This window comes from Lacerta agilis, chromosome 2, assembly GCF_009819535.1.
Source record: "Lacerta agilis isolate rLacAgi1 chromosome 2, rLacAgi1.pri, whole genome shotgun sequence".
In the NCBI taxonomy this organism is placed as follows: Eukaryota; Metazoa; Chordata; class Lepidosauria; order Squamata; family Lacertidae; genus Lacerta; species Lacerta agilis.
In genome coordinates this window covers 57186307-57210497 of record NC_046313.1, presented here as the reverse complement: position 1 = coordinate 57210497, position 24191 = coordinate 57186307, and the positions used below count along the sequence as shown (strand labels likewise).

At 46.0% G+C, this 24191-nt stretch overlaps 1 protein-coding gene across 2 annotated transcripts; it reads left to right on the top strand.

The window, feature by feature from the left end:
• The first annotated feature begins 1363 nt into the window (after positions 1 to 1363).
• On the top strand, positions 1364 to 22155 carry PHYKPL (5-phosphohydroxy-L-lysine phospho-lyase). 2 transcript variants are annotated; one of them, XM_033140180.1, is made up of 14 exons: positions 1364 to 1591; positions 13450 to 13568; positions 14526 to 14685; positions 15299 to 15373; positions 15563 to 15706; positions 16001 to 16088; positions 16185 to 16301; positions 16624 to 16706; positions 17455 to 17680; positions 17880 to 18034; positions 18209 to 18298; positions 21004 to 21134; positions 21600 to 21651; positions 21862 to 22155. In XM_033140180.1, exons 1-13 carry the CDS (start codon positions 1533 to 1535, stop codon positions 21620 to 21622), a joined length of 1470 nt encoding a protein of 489 aa, XP_032996071.1. In that variant the 5' UTR covers positions 1364 to 1532; the 3' UTR covers positions 21623 to 21651; positions 21862 to 22155. The 2 variants fall into 2 exon arrangements, with proteins under 2 accessions (XP_032996071.1, XP_032996072.1); XM_033140181.1 differs by lacking the exon at positions 15563 to 15706 and having other exon boundaries at positions 1368 to 1591.
• Positions 22156 to 24191: the final 2036 nt, after the last annotated feature.

Below are 24191 nucleotides of genomic sequence, written 5' to 3'. Positions count from 1 at the left end.
TACTGATCTGTTTTGTAAATTTTACAACAGGCACTGCACAGTTTGGCAGTGTTCCCATTGTTTTGTGCTTTGATTTGTAGTAAGACTTGATATTTGAACCATTTTAGAATAAACTGCTTCTTGTACAGATTTTTACTGTGTTGTGAATTATATACCTGCAACATCCCTAACCAGAGCTATAAAACAATCAAAGCATTTGAATTCAAATTAGTTTCATTATTTTTTCAAATTAAAGTAAGTTGTTGCACTAATCAGACCAATAGTTTTAAAAAGTTACTTAAAAATAGTCCCATTACCAAAAAAAACTGGATTTATTCAAATTCATTTTCTCACTACAGTATAGTCTCACCTTACTCTTACTTTCAAATACAAGTTTGTAAATCCCACTGTCATAATCCAAAATATTTACATTGGATTGTATAATGAATATACATACATACATTATGAACTGGAAAGCTTTGCAGAAAATATATTTGACATTTGATAAGCGGAGTCGGACAAACATTAATCTCTATGAACAACAAAAACTTTCAGTTCAACATGTTAAGAGCCTTCCATGTTAAGTCGAGCTCCAAAATGCCAGAAAACTAACTGGAGGATGAAGCGCTGCAAGGACGACAACGGCAGCTGCTTCTTGGGCACAGCAATTCAGCGGGTGAAGCGCTTCCCGGCACGCCAATGTTGGGGAGGGGGAAGCAGCGCCCATTGAATCGCGCCGGGATGGGAACCCCGGCTACTAAACTGCCTCACTGCGTGGCTCTTAAGCGGCTTTCTGACGCTGCCCTTGCGAGAGCCGCAGAGCGCGGACTCTGCTCTTTGGGGCTTCGTTGCCTGCAGCCCAGCCGAGGAAGTTCCGCCGCGCGCCCACTAGAGGGCGTTGCAGTAACCCCCGCTGCTCAGGCCAGACGCGGGAGCGGATTCCTCGCTTCAGCTCGTGCACGGAGCGGGGCCGATGAACTCTCGGCTATCATCGCAGCTCCTGCAGAGGCTTTGCGAGTAGACCTTGAACACAGCCGTTTACGTGGCTGGGCCTTTGCTGCAATCTTACAGAGGTAACCTTGCACAAGGGATGGCCGCCTGTGCCTGACTGCGAACTCGAACCGGCCTCATCCCCACCTCGTCATTTTATTATTTATTCCTCCTCTGTAGCTTAACTTCGTGGGCTGCACGAAAGCCATTCTAACGCACGCCCCACCCCCAACCGCGACTTTTAGATAACAGGCTGCATTGGCTGAGGGGGGGGCGAGGGAGGAACGCAAAAAAGATCACATTTCACACAAGAGAATAAAAAACTGAAAGTGCCTCAGCTTCCTTTCTTTGTCGCTGCCTGTGGTGCCGGGGCGGAGAAGCCGCTGCCCAACCCTATTTCCCCCCGCTGTCTCCTATAGGCAGCTCTCACTTCCGCCTCCCCTAGCAGGGGAAGAGCCTCACAAGGAACCCGGAAAGCCTTCCTCCAGGAAAATCAGGTTGCCACTACAAGTGGCATCTTCATCCTATCTCTACGGATCCTTTTTCCACACTCCTGGGCAGCCATGAGCGCGGAGCCACGCAGCCGCCAGGAGACTCTGGCTTTGCGGAAGCAGCTCATCGGGTAGGTCGTGATTCTGCTGAGAGGGGAGGGCTGGGCTGGGCTGGGCTGGGGGGGGGGGCGGAAGAGGCGGTGGCGGGGTGTCCTTCCAGGGACTGAGAGGGCATTTCCTCTCCCCGCTTCCTTCGAGGTACCCCTCTTGAGGTTGCCCACGCACTCGGGCTGTACACGTGACTCTGAGCCCGGCGTCGGTGCCTCAGGAAAACCGGCCCCATCCGACACATTCAGCGTCCGGAACGTGTTCCGGCTCCTGGCGCGTTTGAGTCAGATACCTTTGACCTGCTTGCCGCGCTCAGTTGGTAGCGCAGCTGCTCCGTCGCAGGCGCGCTAGAGAGACCCGCAATATGCCCCGCTCCCATTAGTTACAACCGCCCCCTCCCATTGCATAGGATCCGGCTGCGTCGTGTGGGTTACCAGCTTGTATTTCTCATTTTCGCGGATTGCCACAGAAAGGCACGCGACCTAACAATACTGAGAAACGCTTAGGATAGACTTACAGTCGTTCTTCTCCCACAGGGTCCAGGGTAAAAGGCGGATCTAGACGGATCCTCATGAATTCATATGATTTTTTCATTCAAATGAAAAAAAACCACCATGATACTGTAGACCACATCTCAGTCTATATGTAGCATCAAAAAAATCATGCATCCACTGTTTTGTGGGGCCACAATGGTGCAAAAACTTGTTTAAAAAACACGGATCCTCATGGATCCTTATGATTTCTGCATTGGGACACCCCAAACTCACCGTCAAATCACATATCATGTCCAGGGGCACAGCCTCCACCACAAAAATCTGGGATCCATGGCTTCCTCACGACAATATGGCGCAAAAACTTGGTTTTGAAGCACGGATCCTCACGGATCCGCACCCTTTTTGCATTGGGCCACCCCTAACTCACCGTCAAATCACACATAATGTCCAGGGGCACAGGCTGCACCACAAAAAACACGGATCCACGGCATCCTGGCAACACCGTGGATCAAAAACGTGGTTCTGAAGCGTGGATCCTCACGGATCCTCACCCTTTTTGCACTGGGCCACACCAAATTCACCGGCAAATCACACATCATAGCAAGGGGCACAGCCTGCACCACAAAAAACACGGGTCCACCGCTTCCTGGCGACACCACGGCCCAAAAACGGGGTTCTGCACCACAAAAAACATAGATCCGAGGCATGGATCCACATGAATTCATATGATTTTTATATTGAAACAAAACAAAACCACCATGATACTCTAGACCAAATATTAATCTATAGGCAGCACCAAAAAAATCACGTTTCCACTATTCCGTGAGGCCGCAATGGCGCAAAAACATGGTTCTGAAGCGCGGATCCTCACGGATCCTCACCCTTTTTGCACTGGGCCACATCAAACTCACCGGCAAATCACACATCATAGCCAGGGGCATAGCCTGCACCACAAAAAACACGGGTCCACCGCTTCCTGGCGACACCACGGCCCAAAAACGGGGTTCTGAAGTGCGGATCCTCACGAATCCGCACCCTTTTTGCACTGCGCCACATCAAACTCACCGGCAAATCACACATCATAGCCAGGGGCACAGCCTGCACCACAAACATCATGGATCCACCGCTTCCTGGCGACACCACGGCCCAAAAACGGGGTTCTGAAGCACGGATCCTCATGGATCCGCACCCTTTTTGCACTGCGGCACATTAAACTCACCGGCAAATCACACATCATAGCCAGGGGCACAGCCTGCACCACAAAAAACACGGGTCCACCGCTTCCTGGCGACACCACGGCCCAAAAACGGGGTTCTGAAGCGCGGATCCTCACGAATCCGCACCCTTTTTGCACTGCGCCACATCAAACTCACCGGCAAATCACACATCAAAGCCAGGGGCACAGCCTGCACCACAAAAAACACGGGTCCACCGCTTCCTGGCGACACCACGGCCCAAAAACGTGGTTCTGAAGCGCGGATCCTCATGGATCCGCACCCTTTTTGCACTGCGCCACATCAAGCTCACCGGCAAATCACACATCATAGCCAGGGGCACAGCCTGCACCACAAAAAACACGGGTCCACCGCTTCCTGGCGACACCACGGCCCAAAAACGGGGTTCTGAAGCGCGGATCCTCACGAATCCGCACCCTTTTTGCACTGCGCCACATCAAACTCACCGGCAAATCACACATCAAAGCCAGGGGCACAGCCTGCACCACAAAAAACACGGGTCCACCGCTTCCTGGCGACACCACAGCCCAAAAACGTGGTTCTGAAGCGCGGATCCTCATGGATCCGCACCCTTTTTGCACTGCGCCACATCAAACTCACCGGCAAATCACACATCATAGCCAGGGGCACAGCCTGCACCACAAACATCATGGATCCACCGCTTCCTGGCGACACCACGGCCCAAAAACGGGGTTCTGAAGCACGGATCCTCACGGATCCGCACCCTTTTTGCACTGCGCCACATCAAACTCACCGGCAAATCACACATCATAGCCAGGGGCACAGCCTGCACCACAAACATCATGGATTCACCGCTTCCTGGCAACACTAGGGCCCAAAAATGTGGTTCTGAAGCACGGATCCTCATGGATCCGCACCCTTTTTGCATTGCGCCACATCAAACTCACCGGCAAATCACACATCATAGCCAGGGGCACAGCCTGCACCACAGAAAACACGGGTCCACCGCTTCCTGGCGACACCACGGCCCAAAAACGGGGTTCTGAAGCGCGGATCCTCACGAATCCGCACCCTTTTTGCACTGCGCCACATCAAACTCACCGGCAAATCACACATCATAGCCAGGGGCACAGCCTGCACCACAAACATCATGGATCCACCGCTTCCTGGCGACACCACGGCCCAAAAACGGGGTTCTGAAGCGCGGATCCTCACGAATCCGCACCCTTTTTGCACTGCGCCACATCAAACTCACCGGCAAATCACACATCATAGCCAGGAGCACAGCCTGCACCACAAAAAACACGGATCCACCACTTCCTGGCGACACCACGGCCCAAAAACCGGGTTCTGAAGCGCGGGTCCTCATGGATCCGCACCCTTTTTGTATTGGGCCACCCCTAACTCATTGTCACATCACATATCATATCCAGGGGCACAGCCTGCACCACAGAAAACACGGATCCACAACATCCTGGCGACACCGTGGACCAAAAATGTTGTTTTCAAGCGCGAATCCTCATGGTTTTTGCATTCTGGGACCCCAAATTCACCCTTAATTCAAATATCTTGTACATAACCACAGATCTGACCACAAAAAGCATGGATCTACTGCTTCGTGGTCCTGGCCAGATGCTGCCCTGGATATAATGGCCAATATTTAGGTCTGTGTGCTGGGATGCAGGAAATGGAGTCGGCTGAATCTCAGTCCATTAAAGATGGGGGTCCAATGGCTTGGCCGGAATGATTTTGGTTCGGTTTGCCAGCTCCCAGCTCTTGATGATGCACAATAGTCACCTGTACCCGCCATCAGGAGTCTGGGTGTGATCCTGGATGCTTTTGTCTCTATGGAGGCACTGGTCACAAATGTAGCCAAACTGGCATTTTAAAATCTTTACAGGTTAGGCAATTGGTACTGTACCTGTCTATTTCCAACCTAGCCATGGTGATCCATGAAGCAGTCACCTGCAGTCTAGACTACTTTAACTTGCTCTACGCCTGAGCTGGGGTGGGCGGAGTATAAATGTGATAGATAGATAGATAGATAGATAGATAGATAGATAGATAGATAGATAGATAGATAGATAGATAGATAGATAGATAGACAGACAGACAGATAGATAGATACGCAGGGCTACTCTTGAGACTACTCTAGAAACTCCAAATGGTCTAAAATGCAGGTGCATGAGTTCTTACTCGGACTTTGTGGAGAGCCCACATTCAGTTGGTGGTTCATCAGCTGGATTGGCTCCAGGTGGAGTATCAAATCAGGTTCAAGGTTTTGGTGCTAACCTTTAAAGCCTAAACAGTCTGTCACCTTTCTTATCTGTGGGAATTATCTTCCAATACATCCCCCAAAGAGGGTGATGCTTATCTAACAGCAACCTACTGGTGGTCCCTGGTCCAAAACATATCCAGGTGTCCCAACCAGAGCCAGAGCCTTTTTGGTGGAACGCTTTGTCTAATGAGACCAGGGCTCAGCGCAATGTATCTCAGTTATCTCACTCGCTGGGTCGTCACCTTACAGTGGTGAGTGGGCTTGCACATTCCTATGGCCCTTGTGAGCGAAGCAGGGCCTCCCAAGGCGGTAAGGTCAAAGGGAAGGAGCTAGACAAAGAATGATCCAAGAAGTCCTCAACGGCAGAATAGGCGGATGTAAACAAGCGGTATGTTACAATGGCTGTGAAGGCAGATGAAGGCTGCAGCAGATAAGATCTACCAGTTTGTCATGACTACTCATGCCATTGGAACAGAGCCCTACTGCAAAGACACTGCGTTGGTCATTGTGCACTGATCTACACACCTAAAACAAATTCACGCACAGGCATCTTCCAAAAACCCAACCCAAACCCCAAAAGTCCCATGGTGATTGGCAAATGGTAACGGGGGCAGGATCATTAAATCTGGAAGCCCCTAGTCATGAACTGGCACATGGGCGGTAGATACAAATTCAGTTGTTCTGACTCAAGGAACGAGGCAGTTGAGCAGCTCTGCAGCTGTATCCATGACTGAGCAGCCCTTTTAGGATCCACTCTGCTCACCCCGAAAAGGGGGAGGGGCTAGGAAAGGTGGCCTAAACATAGTCTGCTTCCCCTTTTCCCTGTCTGGATTACTGCACCCAGTGAGGTCACCACCCAGTGGTCGTAAAAGACAATCCAACTTTGGAACATGGAACATACGGACTTTGTCAGATAATACAGATAACGAGCGTCCTGAATACAGAACTGCCATCATTGCAAGAGAGCTGCAGCGTTTTAACATCAATATTGCAGCGCTTCAAGAGATTCGAAGAGCAGGCGAGAAACAGCTGAAGGAAGAAAAAGGAGGCTACACATTCTTCTGGAAAGGTCTATCTGAACAAGAACATTGAATACATGGGATAGGCTTCGCTATCAAAAACGACCTTGTGAAGCTCCTGTCAGAAGTCCCTACCGGTATTAATGAGCGACTCTCAACCCTTCAAATAAAGCTCACCAAAAACCAACAGGCTACTATTATAAGCGCTCATGCACCAACACTGGATGCTGATGAAGACATGAAATAAAATTTTTACTGTCAGCTGGATACCATCCTATCAGAGACACCTAAGGAAGATAAAATTATCCTCCTGGGTGATTTTAATGCAAGAGTTGGGCGAGATTTCGATCTGTGGCCTGGGACTATTGGGAAAGAAGGAGTTGGCAACAGCAACCAGAACGGAATTTTACTTTTGATGATATGTGCAGCGCACAACCTTGTTATTACCAACACACTCTTTCGACAGAAAAATAAATTTAAAACTTCATGGAGGCATGAAAGTCTTCTTCACCGTCGCTATCGCCACTTGGTAGGCTTGACGTTGAGCTCTAACCAGTGTCCGGTCCAATTCAGAATGAGTTTTCTGCCACCGGCGCTCTAGCTGTCTCAGCGACCGTTTCCTCACCCTCAGCTCTGGAGAACACCATGGGGCTGTCTGGGCTCCATGCAATCGGAGAGGGCGCCTCAGAACCAGACAGTCAATAGCCCTGGTTAACTCCGCATTCCAGCGAGCCACCAGGAAATCAGATGAAAAGCCCTCAACATGGGATAAAGCATCCCCTACCACTCTCTGGAAACCATTTGGACCCATTAAGTGACAGGGGCGGACCATCCAAATCGGTCCCACCTCCCTGCAGAGGGGAAGGGTTGCGGAGAAGTCCAGTTGCACATGAGGATCCGCGCTTCAGAACCACGTTTTTGGGCCGTGGTGTCGCCAGGAAGCGGTGGACCCGTGTTTTTTGTGGTGCAGGCTGTGCCCTTGGCTTTGATGTGTGATTTGCCGGTGAGTTTGATGTGGCGCAGTGCAAAAAGGGTGCGGATTCGTGAGGATCCGCGCTTCAGAACCCCGTTTTTGGGCCGTGGTGTCGCCAGGAAGCGGTGGACCCGTGTTTTTTGTGGTGCAGGCTGTGCCCCTGGCTTTGATGTGTGATTTGCCGGTGAGTTTGATGTGGCGCAGTGCAAAAAGGGTGCGGATTCGTGAGGATCCGCGCTTCAGAACCCCGTTTTTGGGCCGTGGTGTCGCCAGAAAGCGGTGGACCCGTGTTTTTTGTGGTGCAGGCTGTGCCCCTGGCTATGATGTGTGATTTGCCGGTGAGTTTGATGTGGCGCAGTGCAAAAGAGTGCGGATCCATGAGGATCCGCGCTTTAAAACCCCGTTTTTGGGCAGTGGTGTCGCCAGGAAGCGGTGGACCCGTGTTTTTTGTGGTGCAGGCTGTGCCCCTGGCTTTGATGTGTGATTTGCCGGTGAGTTTGATGTGGCGCAGTGCAAAAAGGGTGCGGATTCGTGAGGATCCGCGCTTCAGAACCCCATTTTTGGGCCGTGGTGTCGCCAGGAAGCTTTGGACCCGTGTTTTTTGTGGTGCAGGCTGTGCCCCTGGCTTTGATGTGTGATTTGCCGGTGAGTTTGATGTGGCGCAGTGCAAAAAGGGTGCGGATTCGTGAGGATCCGCGCTTCAGAACCCCGTTTTTGGGCCGTGGTGTCGCCAGAAAGCGGTGGACCCGTGTTTTTTGTGGTGCAGGCTGTGCCCCTGGCTATGATGTGTGATTTGCCGGTGAGTTTGATGTGGCGCAGTGCAAAAGAGTGCGGATCCATGAGGATCCGCGCTTTAAAACCCCGTTTTTGGGCAGTGGTGTCGCCAGGAAGCGGTGGACCCGTGTTTTTTGTGGTGCAGGCTGTGCCCCTGGCTTTGATGTGTGATTTGCCGGTGAGTTTGATGTGGCGCAGTGCAAAAAGGGTGCGGATTCGTGAGGATCCGCGCTTCAGAACCCCATTTTTGGGCCGTGGTGTCGCCAGGAAGCTTTGGACCCCTGTTTTTTGTGGTGCAGGCTGTGCCCCTGGCTTTGATGTGTGATTTGCCGGTGAGTTTGATGTGGCGCAGTGCAAAAAGGGTGCGGATTCGTGAGGATCCGCGCTTCAGAACCCCATTTTTGGGCCGTGGTGTCGCCAGAAAGCGGTGGACCCGTGTTTTTTGTGGTGCAGGATGCGCCCCTGGCTATGATGTGTGATTTGCCGGTGAGTTTGATGTGGCGCAGTGCAAAAGGGTGCGGATTCGTGAAGATCCGCGCTTCAGAACCCCGTTTTTGGGCCGTGGTGCCGCCAGGAAGCGGTGGACCCGTGTTTTTTGTGGTGCAGGCTGTGCCCCTGGCTTTGATGTGTGATTTGCCGGTGAGTTTGATGTGGCGCAGTGCAAAAAGGGTGCGGATTCGTGAGGATCCGCGCTTCAGAACCCCGTTTTTGGGCCGTGGTGTCGCCAGAAAGCGGTGGACCCGTGTTTTTTGTGGTGCAGGATGCGCCCCTGGCTGTGATGTGTGATTTGCAAGTGAGTTTGATGTGGCGCAGTGCAAAAGGGTGCAGATTCGTGAAGATCCGCGCTTTAGAACCCCGTTTTTGGGCCGTGGTGTCGCCAGGAAGCGGTGGACCCGTGTTTTTTGTGGTGCAGGCTGTGCCCCTGGCTTTGATGTGTGATTTGCCGGTGAGTTTGATGTGGCGCAGTGCAAAAAGGGTGCGGATTCGTGAGGATCCGCGCTTCAGAACCCCGTTTTTGGGCCGTGGTGCCGCCAGGAAGCGGTGGACCCGTGTTTTTTGTGGTGCAGGCTGTGCCCCTGGCTTTGATGTGTGATTTGCCGGTGAGTTTGATGTGGCGCAGTGCAAAAAGGGTGCGGATTCGTGAGGATCTGCGCTTCAGAACCCCGTTTTTGGGCCGTGGTGTCGCCAGGAAGCGGTGGACCTGTGTTTTTTGTGGTGCAGGCTGTGCCCCTGGCTATGATGTGTGATTTGCCGGTGAGTTTGATGTGGCACAGTGCAAAAGGGTGCGGATCCGTGAGGATCCGCGCTTTAGAACCCCGTTTTTGGGCAGTGGTGTCGCCAGGAAGCGGTGGACCCGTGTTTTTTGTGGTGCAGGCTGTGCCCCTGGCTTTGATGTGTGATTTGCCGGTGAGTTTGATGTGGCGCAGTGCAAAAAGGGTGCGGATTCGTGAAGATCCGCGCTTCAGAACCCCGTTTTTGGGCCGTGGTGCCGCCAGGAAGCGGTGGACCCGTGTTTTTTTGTGGTGCAGGCTGTGCCCCTGGCTTTGATGTGTGATTTGCCGGTGAGTTTGATGTGGCGCAGTGCAAAAAGGGTGCGGATTCGTGAGGATCCGCGCTTCAGAACCCCGTTTTTGGGCCGTGGTGTCGCCAGAAAGCGGTGGACCCGTGTTTTTTGTGGTGCAGGATGCGCCCCTGGCTATGATGTGTGATTTGCCGGTGAGTTTGATGTGGCGCAGTGCAAAAGGGTGCGGATTCGTGAAGATCCGCGCTTTAGAACCCCGTTTTTGGGCAGTGGTGTCGCAAGGAAGCGGTGGACCCGTGTTTTTTGTGGTGCAGGCTGTGCCCCTGGCTTTGATGTGTGATTTGCCGGTGAGTTTGATGTGGCGCAGTGCAAAAAGGGTGCGGATTCGTGAGGATCCGCGCTTCAGAACCCCGTTTTTGGGCCGTGGTGCCGCCAGGAAGCGGTGGACCCGTGTTTTTTGTGGTGCAGGCTGTGCCCCTGGCTTTGATGTGTGATTTGCCGGTGAGTTTGATGTGGCGCAGTGCAAAAAGGGTGCGGATCCGTGAGGATCTGCGCTTCAGAACCCCGTTTTTGGGCCGTGGTGTCGCCAGGAAGCTTTGGACCCGTGTTTTTTGTGGTGCAGGCTGTGCCCCTGGCTTTGATGTGTGATTTGCCGGTGAGTTTGATGTGGCGCAGTGCAAAAAGGGTGCGGATCCGTGAGGATCCGCGCTTCAGAACCCCGTTTTTGGGCCGTGGTGTCGCCAGGAAGCGGTGGACCCATGTTTTTTGTGGTGCAGGCTGTGCCCCTGGCTATGTTGTGTCATTTGCCGTTGAGTTTGATGTGGCGCGGTGCAAAAAGGGTGCGGATCCGTGAGGATCCGCGCTTCAGAACCATGTTTTTGCGCCATTGCGGCCTCACGGAATAGTGGAAACGTGATTTTTTTGGTGCTGCCTATAGATTAGTATTTGGTGTAGAGTATCATGGTGGTTTTATTTTGTTTCAATATAAAAATCATATGAATTCATGTGGATCCATGCCTCGGATCTATGTTTTTGTGGTGCAGAACCCCGTTTTTGGGCCGTGGTGTCGCCAGGAAGTGTTGGATCCGTGTTTTTTGTGGTGCAAGCTGTGCCCCTGGCTATGATGTGTGATTTGCCGGTGAGTTTGATGTGGCCCAGTGCAAAAAGGGTGCGGATCCGTGAGGATCCGTGCTTCAGAACCACGTTTTTGGGCCGTGGTTTCACCAGGTGCGGTGGACCCATGTTTTTTGTGGTGCAGGCTGTGCCCCTGGCTATGTTGTGTCATTTGCCGTTGAGTTTGATGTGGCGCAGTGCAAAAAGGGTGAGGATCCGTGAGGATCCGCGCTTCAGAACCATGTTTTTGCGCCATTGCGGCCTCACGGAATAGTGGAAACGTGATTTTTTTGGTGCTGCCTATAGATTAATATTTGGTCTAGAGTATCATGGTGGTTTTATTTTGTTTCAATATAAAAATCATATGAATTCATGTGGATCCATGCCTCGGATCTATGTTTTTGTGGTGCTACAGCGCAGCAAAGTGTTGGATTCCCGTTTTTTATGCTCCAGACTGTAGGCGTGGCTTCTAGATGTGATTTGACACTAAATTTTTTGCAGTTATTTGTAAAAATATGGAGGATCCATGAGGATCCGTCTAGATCCGCCTTTTACCCTTTTCCCTCCCACAGCTTTGTAAGATGCTTGCTTCAGTATACTGAGTTATAACTGGATGCTGTTTTGATTTCTAATGTGCAGGGGCACATAAATGTTATGTACATGTATTCTGATCCAGCCAATGTTTGTATTTCTAATGTGAGGATGTAAAGCTCTCTCCCCCCCCCCCCGGTCAGGCCTTTTTATTGGTCTTTCAGAACAAAGTCCTCCCACCTAGCCCAGTATTTGCTATCTCCTGTCAGTTCCATGCCCTCAATTCAAATTGCTGGTTTGTTTATTATTAGATACATATCCCGCCTTGCTTTCAAGGAGCTCAAGGCCGCATACGTGGTTCTCTTTCTCCCCCCCTCCCCCATTATCTTCACAATAACCCTGTGAGGTAGGTTAGGCATTTAAATAGAGAACCAATATCACCCAGTCAGCTTTATGGCCAAGTGGGGATTTGAACTCTTTCTAGAGGGGCCTTTCCTGGTGGTGTTGTGGGCATAGTGTCAGACTGTAGTTGTTTTGCGAACAGATCATTTGAAGATCTGCCTACACAAACTGCCTGGCCCTAGGCCCTAAGACCAGCTTTGGAAGCCTATAGCTGTGACCTGCCACCAGGTATGTCCAAAGTCCATTTTGGGGGCCTAATCTGGCCCTGCGGTCGATTTAATCTGGCCCCCATAGCAGTATATGTCCTGGGGTCAAATCCTAAAAAAAGCTCAGCAACTTCAATCCCCAAAAAAATCAACAAATTTGGGGTAAAATTGTAAAAAACAACAACTCGACAACTTCGGTCGGCCCTCACACGTGTTCACTTCATCAAATCTGGCCCTCTTTGAAAAATGTTTGGGCACCCCTGTCACTAAGGTTGTTGGGTACCAGGGTACAGGACCATTGGTGGCACCACACCTGTGGAATTACTTCTCACGAGTCTCCTTTTGTGGTGTTTAACTGGACTTTACAGACATTATACTTCTGCCAAGCATTTATCTTACTGCTGACAACCCCATATTTGCTTTATAATCTGATGTTTGTGATAATTTGTTTTGAGCATTTATAGTGTAAACCGCCTTATGAGGCTTTGCCCTAAGAAAAGGTAAGAGAGAAGAAAAATTGTAAGGTTCAATTTGTTTTATGATACTTGATTATTACATCTGGGTAAACTCTTTAGCACTAACTCGGCAGAGCAAGTCTGGTAGCTAGTGCAGTGGATTCCCCTGCCTTGGAGGCTTTTAAGCAGAGATGGGTTGGTCATCTGTCATGGATGTTTTAGTTGGTGCCTGCATTGTAGGTTGGGCTAGATGACCCTCTGGGTACAACCACCACTGGAGAAACAACAGCCTAATCCTTATCCTGGTTGCCAAATACTGTAAATGCAAATAAAAGGATTGCCATACTTCTAAAAGGTCTCTCTACAACTGACATGTTGTAGACCTTTCAAAAGGAGAAACTTCTGGAAATGTGCTACAGAGGGCTAAGGAGGCTACTTTCAGCAGAGCATAGAAATTGAAACATGGCATGAGGGGTATGTAAAAGGTAATATTTACCGGTATTCTTTAAGTCAAGTCAGCCTTTGGCAACCCGCTACCATTGGACTACCATGACTGTCAGCTCCAGCCAGCATGGCCATAAAGGCTGGGGCTCAAGGGAAATCTGTCAAAATTTGTTCAGAATATGTCAATGGCACCAAATTGGCAGGCTTCTCTAAGTAATAACCCCTCTTAGATTTTATTAGTGCGGAGGCTTTAAATTACTGCTCATATTTCTTGAAATTTAGTATAATAAAATTTTAGACTAATTTTTTTAGTATTGAATTAGTGACAAGAATGGAGGGAATTAACTAAAAAGTTCATTTAAAAACATTAGTTCATTCAACATGCTAAAAAAATGCAATAAAGCAATAAAATTAGTGACGTGGGAGTATTTACTTCTCGTTTCAATTAAAATTTTACTTTTTCGTTTAATTCAGATCCTCCTGCAAGCTTTTTTTCCAAGAAGACCCTGTGAAGATTATCAGTGCAAAGGGCCAGTATATGTATGATGATAATGGAAACAAGTACCTTGACTGTATCAACAACGTTGCTCAAGGCAAGCGTGAAACCACATTCTTGTTAATAAGCACTCTCAGATCTAAACTACATTTATGTGTACATTCTTGTGATGGTAACCTGGTGGCCCAATTTAAACTGGACAAAACTGATTCTGGCCAGTGAAATCTGGCTTGGAAAATCAGGGGCTTAAGTGTGCGCACTTAATATATAGCATACACAGACATCCAGCAGATTTGCCCCATGTGACAAATGTTTGATCCCTTCACAAATAACACCAGTGCATGCCCATTAGACCTCAGCCCTACAACTCCATAGCCAGCAGTGCCAGATCAGGCACCTGGATAGGCTGGCATGAGGAGGTAAGAAGGCAACTACAGTGGTACCTCAGGTTACAGACACTTCAGGTTACAGATGCTTCAGGTTACAGACTCCGCTAACCCAGAAATAGTACCTCAGGTTAAGAACTTTGCTTCAGGATAAGAACAGAAATCGTGCTCTGGCGGCGCAGCAGCAACGGGAGGCCCCATTAGCTAAAGTGGTGCTTCAGGTTAAGAAAAGTTTCAGGTTAAGAACGGACCTCCAGAACGAATTAAGTACGTAACCAGACGTACCACTGTATTATGACTGTCTGTACAGCCTTTGTGGCAGTGTTTGGCTAGCCAGTACGTAAGCCAAGTCACCTATACCCTGACCTGATACAAGAAGACCTGCACTGGTAGAGGGAATATGCCTTTGAATACCAGTTTAGAATCACAAGTGTGGAGAGTAGATATACTCTTGGGTCCTGCTTGCGAGCTTCCCCATAGACATCTTGATTAGCCACTGTGAGAACAGGATGCTGGACTAGATGGGCCTTTGGCTCTTATGTTTTAAATTTTGCATGATTTTTTAAAGGACTGTATATAAAATAAAGGAGTCAGAGCCAACATAGATTGTCTTAATATAATTTAGGGATGGACACTTGCATTCTCTCATCATGGATCTTCTTTTTCAGTTGGACACTGCCACTCAGAAGTGATCAGAGCAGCACATCAACAAAATCTGGCACTAAATACAAACTCTCGGTATCTGCATGACAATTTGGTAGACTATGCACAAAGACTTTCTAATACATTGCCAAAGAAGCTGTGCACTTTCTATTTTTTGAATTCAGGGTAAGTTTGTGACACATTGCTAATAGGACTTCTTCAGGAGCACCATCTCAAGCTGCATTTCTTCTAAGAGTCCTATGCACACTCACTTGGAAGTAAATGTCAACTGAACTTAGAATGAAATCTTGCTAAGTAAGAATGTTTAAGATGAAGAAATTAGCTTTAAATTAGTCATGCTAGAAATTGAATATTGGAAACAAATAATAGGTATTTAGAGCTTATTGTTTGTCTTTTTTACACATTGTTTGCAAAACAGACTGTGTTTATTGGGACAATCATACTGCTCTGATTAAGCCAAATGCCTGAAATTTATTTGTATTTTAACATATGTTCCTCAAGGAAGAATAACACATAGTTCCCAGTTTTAGAGAAAAATTAACATTTCTGTGCATTTCTTGGAGGAAAAACCTGACACCATGCAACTGCAAGGAAACAATTAACAAAGCATATAGATCGGAGGGGTCAAAAACCTTAATGCTGTGTATCTTTTTTGTGCATTTTGCTGTGCCATTTGTACATTTGAAATCTGGTTGCTCAGTTTTGTAGACTATAGATGGAGAGGTTATCATTTGTCTGATTTACAGAAAGAGAAAGCTGCATAACTTTTTCATTGTAGATCAGAAGCCAATGATCTTGCTCTGAGATTGGCACGGCAGTATACAAAACATGAGGACATACTTGTGGTGGACCAGTAAGTGTATATATACTTTTAACAAAGTAAAATTATAAAGCAAACCTGGGAGTTTTAATTTATTAACTTTTGAAGAGAAAGTTATAATGCCCAATGTAGACATGTTTTTACTAGAAATTTGGGGGTGTCTTAGGGTTCTTTATTCTCTTGCATAATTTTTTTACATTTGAATCCTGCCCTTCTTCCAAGGCGGCTCAGAGCAAGGTACGTGAGGTTCCCAGGCAACTTACCATCCAAGTCAAGCCTAGATCTGCTTTTGTTTCTGAGCCAGAAGTACATCAGATTCCTTAAGTCCATTTTCTGGGCCCCAGGTTGCATGTTGTCAACATCAAGGTACAGTACGTACAACCTTGCAGGAAATTACACTGTGCCACCACTGGAATGGGCACTGTGATTCTTGACTAAATCATAATTTATACTGTCATTTCAAGAGCTTGAAGAACAGAAAATTTATCTTCCTGGCAGCAGCTTGCTTTCTCCAGAAAGGGGCAACAGAATGAATACAAGTGCTTAAGAACAGCAGCTTTTCAGTTTGGCAGTCTAAATGCTGCAAAATCTCTGGTAGTCCCAGTGAATTAATGTAGACTTCACTGTGTGGTTCTACTGATTGTTTGTTTTTATTTAAAGTGCTTATCATGGACATCTGACATCCCTGATTGACATAAGTCCATATAAATTCAGAAATCTAGAAGGCCAAAAGGAATGGGTCCATGTGGTATGCAAAAGAGAGCGTACTTTGACCATTTTCCATTAATTTCAAATTCATCTAAGCTCTGGTGATGTGAACAGCAATTACACTTTCTTTGGACAGGCTCCTCTTCCTGACACATACCGAGGATTATACAGAGAAGACAATAAGGATCCGGCCACGGCATATGCCAACGAAGTGAAAAAAATAATTGACCAAGCACAGCAAAAAGGAAGAAAGGTAAAATAAGGAGTTAGGTGGAATATCACCTTTCATCCGTCATATAATGTCAACCTGAGTTGAATGTATTCTGAAAATTTTCACATGTAATGTGTATATTTCATCTCAAGGAGTGACTGTCCAGAAAAGATTTCAGATAATAATTTTTCTTCTGAGTGTACATGTCATTTGCTCAATGAACATAGATTCCTGTGTGTGGAAGGCAAGCAGACAGCCTGGTACTGTATGAAGATTTCTGAATTAGGAACACAAAATGCTTATTCAGCTTCAAACGTGTGGCATGCATACCACTACTGGCTTCACTTCCATCTTATCTTTTCAGTTTGCTGCATTTTTTGTGGAATCTTTACCAAGTGTTGCTGGACAAATCATTCCACCACCTGGTTATTTCCAAAAGGCAGCTGAGTGAGTATTGCTTTTTAACTTTCCTTATATATTTTCCCACTCTACCTAAACTGCTTTGTTTGAGCTTCTGGCTAAGGACTTTTGGTGCTGCTGTTAACTCCGCCAAAGTTAAGGTAAAGGGACCCCTGGCAGTTAAGTACAGTCACAAATGACTCTGGGGTTGCAGCACTCATCTCGCTTTGCAGGCTGAGGGAGCTGGCGTTTGTCCACTTCCGCAGACATTTTTTCCGGGTCATGTGCCCAGCATGACTAAGCCGCTTCTGGCAAAACCAGAGCAGCACACGGAAGCCATTTACCTTCCCGCTGGAGCGGTACCTATTTATCTATTTGCACTGCGTGCTTTCGAACTGCTAGGTTGGCAGGAGCTGGGACCAAACAACGGGAGGTCACCCTGTCACAGGGCCTCGAACCGCCAACCTTCTGATCGGCAAGTCCAAGTGGTACACAGTGCCATTGATTTCACTGGGAGAAATAACCATGTGTCAAACTGAAAACAAGGCTTAGAAATGTGCAACTTTAATGGAAATAATTATCTTACTTGCTGTTCAATTTTGTCAGCACTGAACAATTTTTAGTTCATTATGCTTATTGCATTTTTAATTTTAAGAAAATTTAATATTTATTTTGAAGCATACAATCATTCCAACTTTTAAAATCAGAATCTGCTACTAAACAAATTATAAATTTATTCGGTTTTATACTATGTTTTATACCTGTATAGCTATGTGTGATTTGGCTCTTTTAATAGGCACATACACAGCGCAGGAGGTGTATTCATTGCTGATGAAATTCAAGTTGGCTTTGGAAGGGTTGGCAAACATTTTTGGGCATTTCAACTTCAAGGAGAGGATTTTATTCCCGATATTATCACCATGGGAAAACCAATTGGCAATGGGCATCCTGTCTCTTGTGTAGCAACGACAAAGGAAATTGCAGAGGCGTTTTCAGCAACAGGAGTAGAATATTTTAACACGGTAACTTTCCAAATCCATACTGTGACTGCAAACTACCTGTGAAAGTTATCTTTAATTAGACATTTTTGTTTAATGTACCTTCATAAAAACAGATGTACTGTGCTGCTTTTAGAATTCCTTTCAATTCAGATTAGTCCACCACTAAATGTAGAAAGCTTATCTCTACTTTGTGATTTTCTTCCCCACGCCCCGGGTTCAGTTTGGAGGAAATCCTGTGTCCTGTGCAATAGGCATAGCAGTCTTGGATGTGATTGAGAAGGAACAGCTTCAACTCCATGCCCTCCAGGTGGGAAGCTTCCTCATGGAACTACTCAATCAGCAAAAAGCAAAACACCCTCTAATTGGCGATGTCAGGTATCAATTTTGTAACAATCCAATCTTTATGCGCTATAACTAGTAACTATTTCACCCTTTTTATAAAGAGAAGTACTTGCCATTTTTTTAAATGGAGCATTAAATGGAGAAGCAAACTTACAAAATCTATGCATTGCAGTGTGTTGCCTTCTGATATCCTTTTCCTTTTAAAAGGGGTGTTGGATTGTTCATTGGAGTAGATTTGGTGCAAGATCAAGAGAAAAGATCCCCTGCTACTGAAGAAGCAGCCATCATCGTAACAAGGTATACATGGCTTCCCCATCTCTAATCAACACTAATTTGTTGTGTCCCACTCACTTTTTCCAAATTTCTTGTATGTTCAGAGTTGGTCATTTGAAGCAGGAGCTTCTAAGCCATTCCTCCCTTTGCACTTACCTTCTATCCATCACAGGTACATGTGGGTGTTTATTCCAAGAACCAGGGGCAGAGAATCTACAGCATGGGTAGGAAACCTGTGGTCCTCTGGATGTTGTTGAGATTCCCATCAACAAGAGATAAGAGTTGTAATTGAACATCTGGAGCATCTCAGGTTCCCCACCCCAGCCTACAGCATGAGTGCAGAGGGAAGAGAAGGAAAGCACACCAACTCACTCTCACATAAACTGCATCAAAGCATGATTCTTATGTCTTCTTCCTTCCCAGTTTGAATCACAGTCCTGTCAGTAGAGCCTTCCAGTTATTCTGGGTAGCAAGGATACTCCAGCATAAGTCCCAGTTCGCCTGCAAGGACATTAGATGTGGAGCAGGTCTAGCTCATGCAGCTGATACTAGCATGGTTGAAGACTTCAGGCCTGCTGGGATCAGCTGTGCAAGTGTCCCATTAGGAACTTGGATCACAGCCAATCCATGCAGAAAGCAGCTTTGCTAGTCCCAAGCATAGTACTTGGGAAGTGCTGAGCCCAGGGCTTGCAAAGTGCTTTGTGCAGCAGTTCCCAAATGCCTTTCAAGCAATCAGCTGTCTGTCAGGTACTTGGGAAGCATGGTACAAAGGAAGGAGGTGGGACAATACAGCTGTCAATCAGCACACTTTGTCCACCTGATCCAGAACGTCTCCCACCTTGGTGTACTCTTTGAGACATACGATAACAGAAAGTGTTCTTGGAAAATGTCTTAGGATGCATATTTTTTATTTTAATATAAACTGTGCTTATTTGTGACATTTTTGTAACCTGCCTGGAACCATTTGGTGAAGGGTGGACTGTAAGCACAATATATGGTGTAAGTATGGGGGTCAGCATACACTGAGGACAACAGTAAGGGTCTGGCCAATCAACCATATTTGTAAGTTTATTAAAAGGATTCCTCTTTCCTTACTTCTCTACCTCTGTTAGGTTATTCACAGCGAGATTCTCATAACCTTTCTGGAGCAGACAAGCTTTCTGCTCATTGCAAGGAACTACTGCTATCAGACTGCCTGGTGCAGAGCTCACTAGACACAAATCAAACTGTCAGGTGCTGCCCAATTGACTCGCTGGGTTCTGACATACTCTGAGTAGGCCCACTGAAATTAATGGTAATGACCAGTGCTTTTTTCTAGAAAAAGTGGCAATACTCGCCACAAAGTTGTTACAGCAAGTACTGCCAGGAAAAAAGCACTGGGTATAAGTAATAAATTATTAGTATTGGTGTATGCAGCCCATAATAAAAAAGTGCTTCATAATAAAAATAATCAAAAAATGCCTGCCGAGCAAGGCAGAGAAAAACAAGCTTTTGCAGGGGGAGGCAGCCAAGTGGAGGCACTTCCTTCCCCCCTCGCTTCATCCATCCATCTCCACTGCTCCCTCAAATGCTGATCAGAAAGAGGGTGGGATGTTGTGACACACACAATTCATTCTTGCAAAGACAAGAGTCTGCTTCTCTCTGTCCACACACCCGCCCTTGATGCTGATGTTTTGCAACAGGTGCCCAGCTGGGCATGGCAGTGGCTGATGCTCCTCCAATAGCTGTAGGTCTGTGGCAGGATGTAGTTTCCTCAGCCAAGAATCATGTGCGCCAGGCCCCCTACGCAGGTTCTCCCATAAGGATGCCCAGCGGAGGTCCCCCCAACCCATTCTCCCCCAGAAAAGGCAGGTAGCCATAGGCAAGCTTAAAGCACCAGGGGACTGGCTGGTGGAGTGAAGGAGGTGCAGCAGCAACAGTCACCAAAAGAAAAAATGTGCTTGCCAAGATCCACCCTCCTATGCCGCTGAGGCTCAGCCAGCCATCCGGAGCACGCAGCTGCCCATGGCTGGCTGCTGGCCTTGCAACGGCAGCGGCAGCATTATCACCCAGCAAAAATATGCAAAAGCCTCTGCCGCCCGTTCGCATTATGCTCCCTCTCTTTCCCACCCCACAAACTGAGCCTGGCTCATCCTGCCAGAGCAGCTCCCTCCCCCTCCCCCTCACAGCTGTGGCCCAGCTCCACCCAACGTTACAGCAGGGCACCCATGCGGGAAAATGCATAGCCCCACAACAAGAAAGGAAGTGAGTGTGCAGTCATTTCCTAACCTTGCCCTGTGACATGCTCAGCTTTCCCTCTCTGCTCCTCACCCAGGATCAGTTCCTTCTACCCAAATATCTGGGCAAACACATCCATTCATAATTATATTATTCTATGTGTTTTTTCCTAGAAAAAATGGTGCTGGTACTGTATACCAGTGTACCCCGCCAGAAAAAAAACACTGGTAATGACTTACTTGGATCCATTAACTTCAGTAGGTCTGCTCTGAGCAGTCTATTTGGATAGAACTCATAGTGTGCAAAAAGCCACTAGCTCAGGGGCCCAATTCTAGGCCACTTCATGGAGCAGGAAGAAAATCCCCTTTGCTGATAAGCTCTTTGCAGCTACTGATAGCTTGCAGTGGTGCATTTAGTGGAGACTGTATACTGTGGTAGTGATACAATAGCTGACAAGAGATTTTACCACTAGTTACTTCAATTAGCCATTTTTTCCTTTAAAAAAAATCTAGATTAAAGGAAGAATTCATTATGTTGGCTACAGATGGTCCAGGCAGAAATGTGCTTAAGTTCAAGCCACCACTCTGTTTCAATGCAGAAGATGCAAAACTGGTCGCAGACAAACTTGATAAAATATTAACAGGTAAGGAAGGAAAGTATGCTGAGAAACAAATCCTGCACCTACACAGAAGAAGATTTGCATTGCTGAATGATGTAAAGTGTGTTTTACGTGTTGATTGCCTGTTATTCTTTGCAACTCAAGCGGGGGGGGGGGAGCTAGGCATTGATTTTTAAGGCCCATGGAAGGAAATCAATTCTGTACTATATGCATGTGCAGAGAGGCCCCAACGCTTTCCCCACTGTAATGACTTCTTTCAGTATGCCATTCATGACATGCAAGTATTCTCATACAGCTACCTTTCTCAAAGAAGGGGATTGGGGATGAGCACATATTGAAACACTGTCAGCTATGCCCCTTTCCATATGGTGGGTGGGGGAAGATGTCAAAGAATCAACTTTAGCACCTTCAGGAATGGGAATAAAAACCAGCTTTGCTACAGGGAGATGTAGAATCATCATCTAATTAATACTGTTGAATATTCTACAGAGTTAGAGAAAAGAGAAGCTTAGAGAAAGTTCACTTCCACTACCTTCATATGGTAAGTATTCAGGTAATCTGATGATAAAAAAGAGTCAAATACTCCATGAAGGAATCCATTCAATTCATTAATTTAAATGCACAATGAATGTACACAATTATATCCTAGCAATGTATAATCTACAATAAGCATGTTATTACAAAGTATTAAGGAAACTTTCACTGAGCTTTGAAATGTGGATATTTAATTATTTCATTCCATCTCTTACAGGTTACAGACATGGTGCTGAATTCTACCATGTTTCTAATATATTTTACTTAAGCTACAATACCAAAAATACTACCTTTTCCCAACTACAATTATTAAGTTTATTGTATTTCTTGTAATACTGATAGTACAGAAGTTCAAAGCTCTACAGGTGTTATCTGTTAATCCAACTCTTCATGCAGTGGGATAAAAATCAATTGATTTATCCAGAAAACAAACTGCTTTATTGGTTACAGAACCTAAACCACAACTTACACTCATTTCTATTTATATTATAAAATTAGCACCTTCCAGTCATTTGTGGGCATGTTTTCTTCCTTCCTAACAATAAAGTAAGCAACAGCTAAAGTTAGCAAACCTTATACCTAAACATACCAACATTTAAATTATGCGGGAATCTTTTCTAAATTTTGTAGGGATGAGCATTTCAGAGAAAAAATATTTTTTCCAAATGTTTTCAACAAGCAATTTTACATGTTAAGTGTTTACCTACCATCAAATCCATGTTATATTTTTCATTCAGGATCAAAGGGAGGTACTAAAGAACTATTAAAACAGATAGCAGATTTGGCTATGCTAATAAAAAATAACAGCTTTTTTTTAAAAAAAAGGTTTACTTTTCGAGGATATAGATTTAGGAACTACCCACCTACATTATTTAGAACTAATTTGCTGGTTGAAATTTTACTGTGTCCCTATCAGCAGTCACCTTATTTCATAGTATCTCTTCAGACTGCTGGCTTCTAGTGCTACAGATATGGAAGGACAATTTTTAGCATGCTTTTTAGATTTTCTTTAGATTTTCTTTAGTTGCAGTTACACAAATTTCCATCTTTAAAAAGAATACGCTAGTGTTTTAAAATTCAACTTGCTATCGTTGAATTTTGGCAGTAAACATGCCAAAGCAGATGCATGGCAATGTCATATTCCCAATGTGTCAAGATCAAAAAAGGCCAAAGCTACACCAAGCATTCTTTGCACATGAAAACATAGGAGGAAAAAAACCACAGGATGCCAACAATTTGACATCATTTTGCCCCATAAGAACTCAGTGAATGGAAGAGTATGGAACAATCCATAATTGCATGATGCAGAGAGCAGAACTGCCCCCCACCACATGGGAGGTTAAGTGGAAGAAGATAACCCCAGAGCAGTGCCTCATGATAGTTGAGACAACCTGCTTTTGGGTCAGTAGGGTTTGCTTATAGGAGCCTGGGGCAATTTAGAAATGAACAGATTACATTTAACTATAAAAAGCCTAAATCACAGTCTTTTCTTTCAGGCTCTGTTCACTGCAACCACTCATGCTTTGACAAGCAAACTATGGGGTCTATGAAAATGGTTAAAAAAAACCCAAGTAACTGGAGCTATGCTACATTCAGTAGCCATGAACTTTAATATTTAGGCCTAATTTGGGTTTCCTAAGAGCTGCACTTTGAAAATAAAATCAGTTTACAGATTGGTGCAGTTGTCACATGACCAACCACTTCCTTCTCATCTTTAATCATAGTTGGCAACATACTTTTAAATCATAGCTAATGCTAACCAAAATTTAAAGCCAATGTCAGAACCAAAGTTAACACTAAATATGCTCAACAGTGAAAGAGGAAGCATTTGTATTAAGAGGAAAACACAATCTTTCACAGCCTTCCCATTACCTTAATTATGATTCAGCAGCAGGCTACAGCAGCCCTATGTTGCTTTGCATTCAATACAGCATATTTTAAATACCATCGGAGTTGAGGCAGCTTAGCATACTGTGAAATGTGAAAAGGTCTCCCACTACAAAGTCCAGGCCATACTAGTTGATCTAATTTTGGCTAAAATAATAAAAAAATTGAAGGCTGCTATAAGATAGAAAGTAGAAACAAACGTAGTACTGAAAATCCAACTTTTTAGGCATCTTTAATATTATCTTAGCATTCTTAGCATTAAATGCTTAAATTCTAAACAATAGTTAATAAAGCACACAAAAGCACAAAGCCAGGCAGGTTGACAGTTTTAAGTGTGGTCTGTTATTTATAGACTTGAGCCTACTGGGTGGTTCAGACAGAACGCACATACTACATGAGATGCTGGAGGGCGGGGTTGTATATATAGTATTAAGCATGTTTCCCAATTTCTAAAAGCAGCTCAAGTGAGCTCAAATATACAACAAAATCAGACTTTGATGTGGTAAACATGTCTAACATTTTCTTGCGTGTGTAAATACAGCCTTGAGCCTCACACTGGTTTAAATGTCTAATTTTACAAGTAGATTCCTATTCCCCTAATTCCTACTCAAGCCAATCAGATGCAGTTATCCAATAAGTCCATGCATTTGCCTGAAAGCA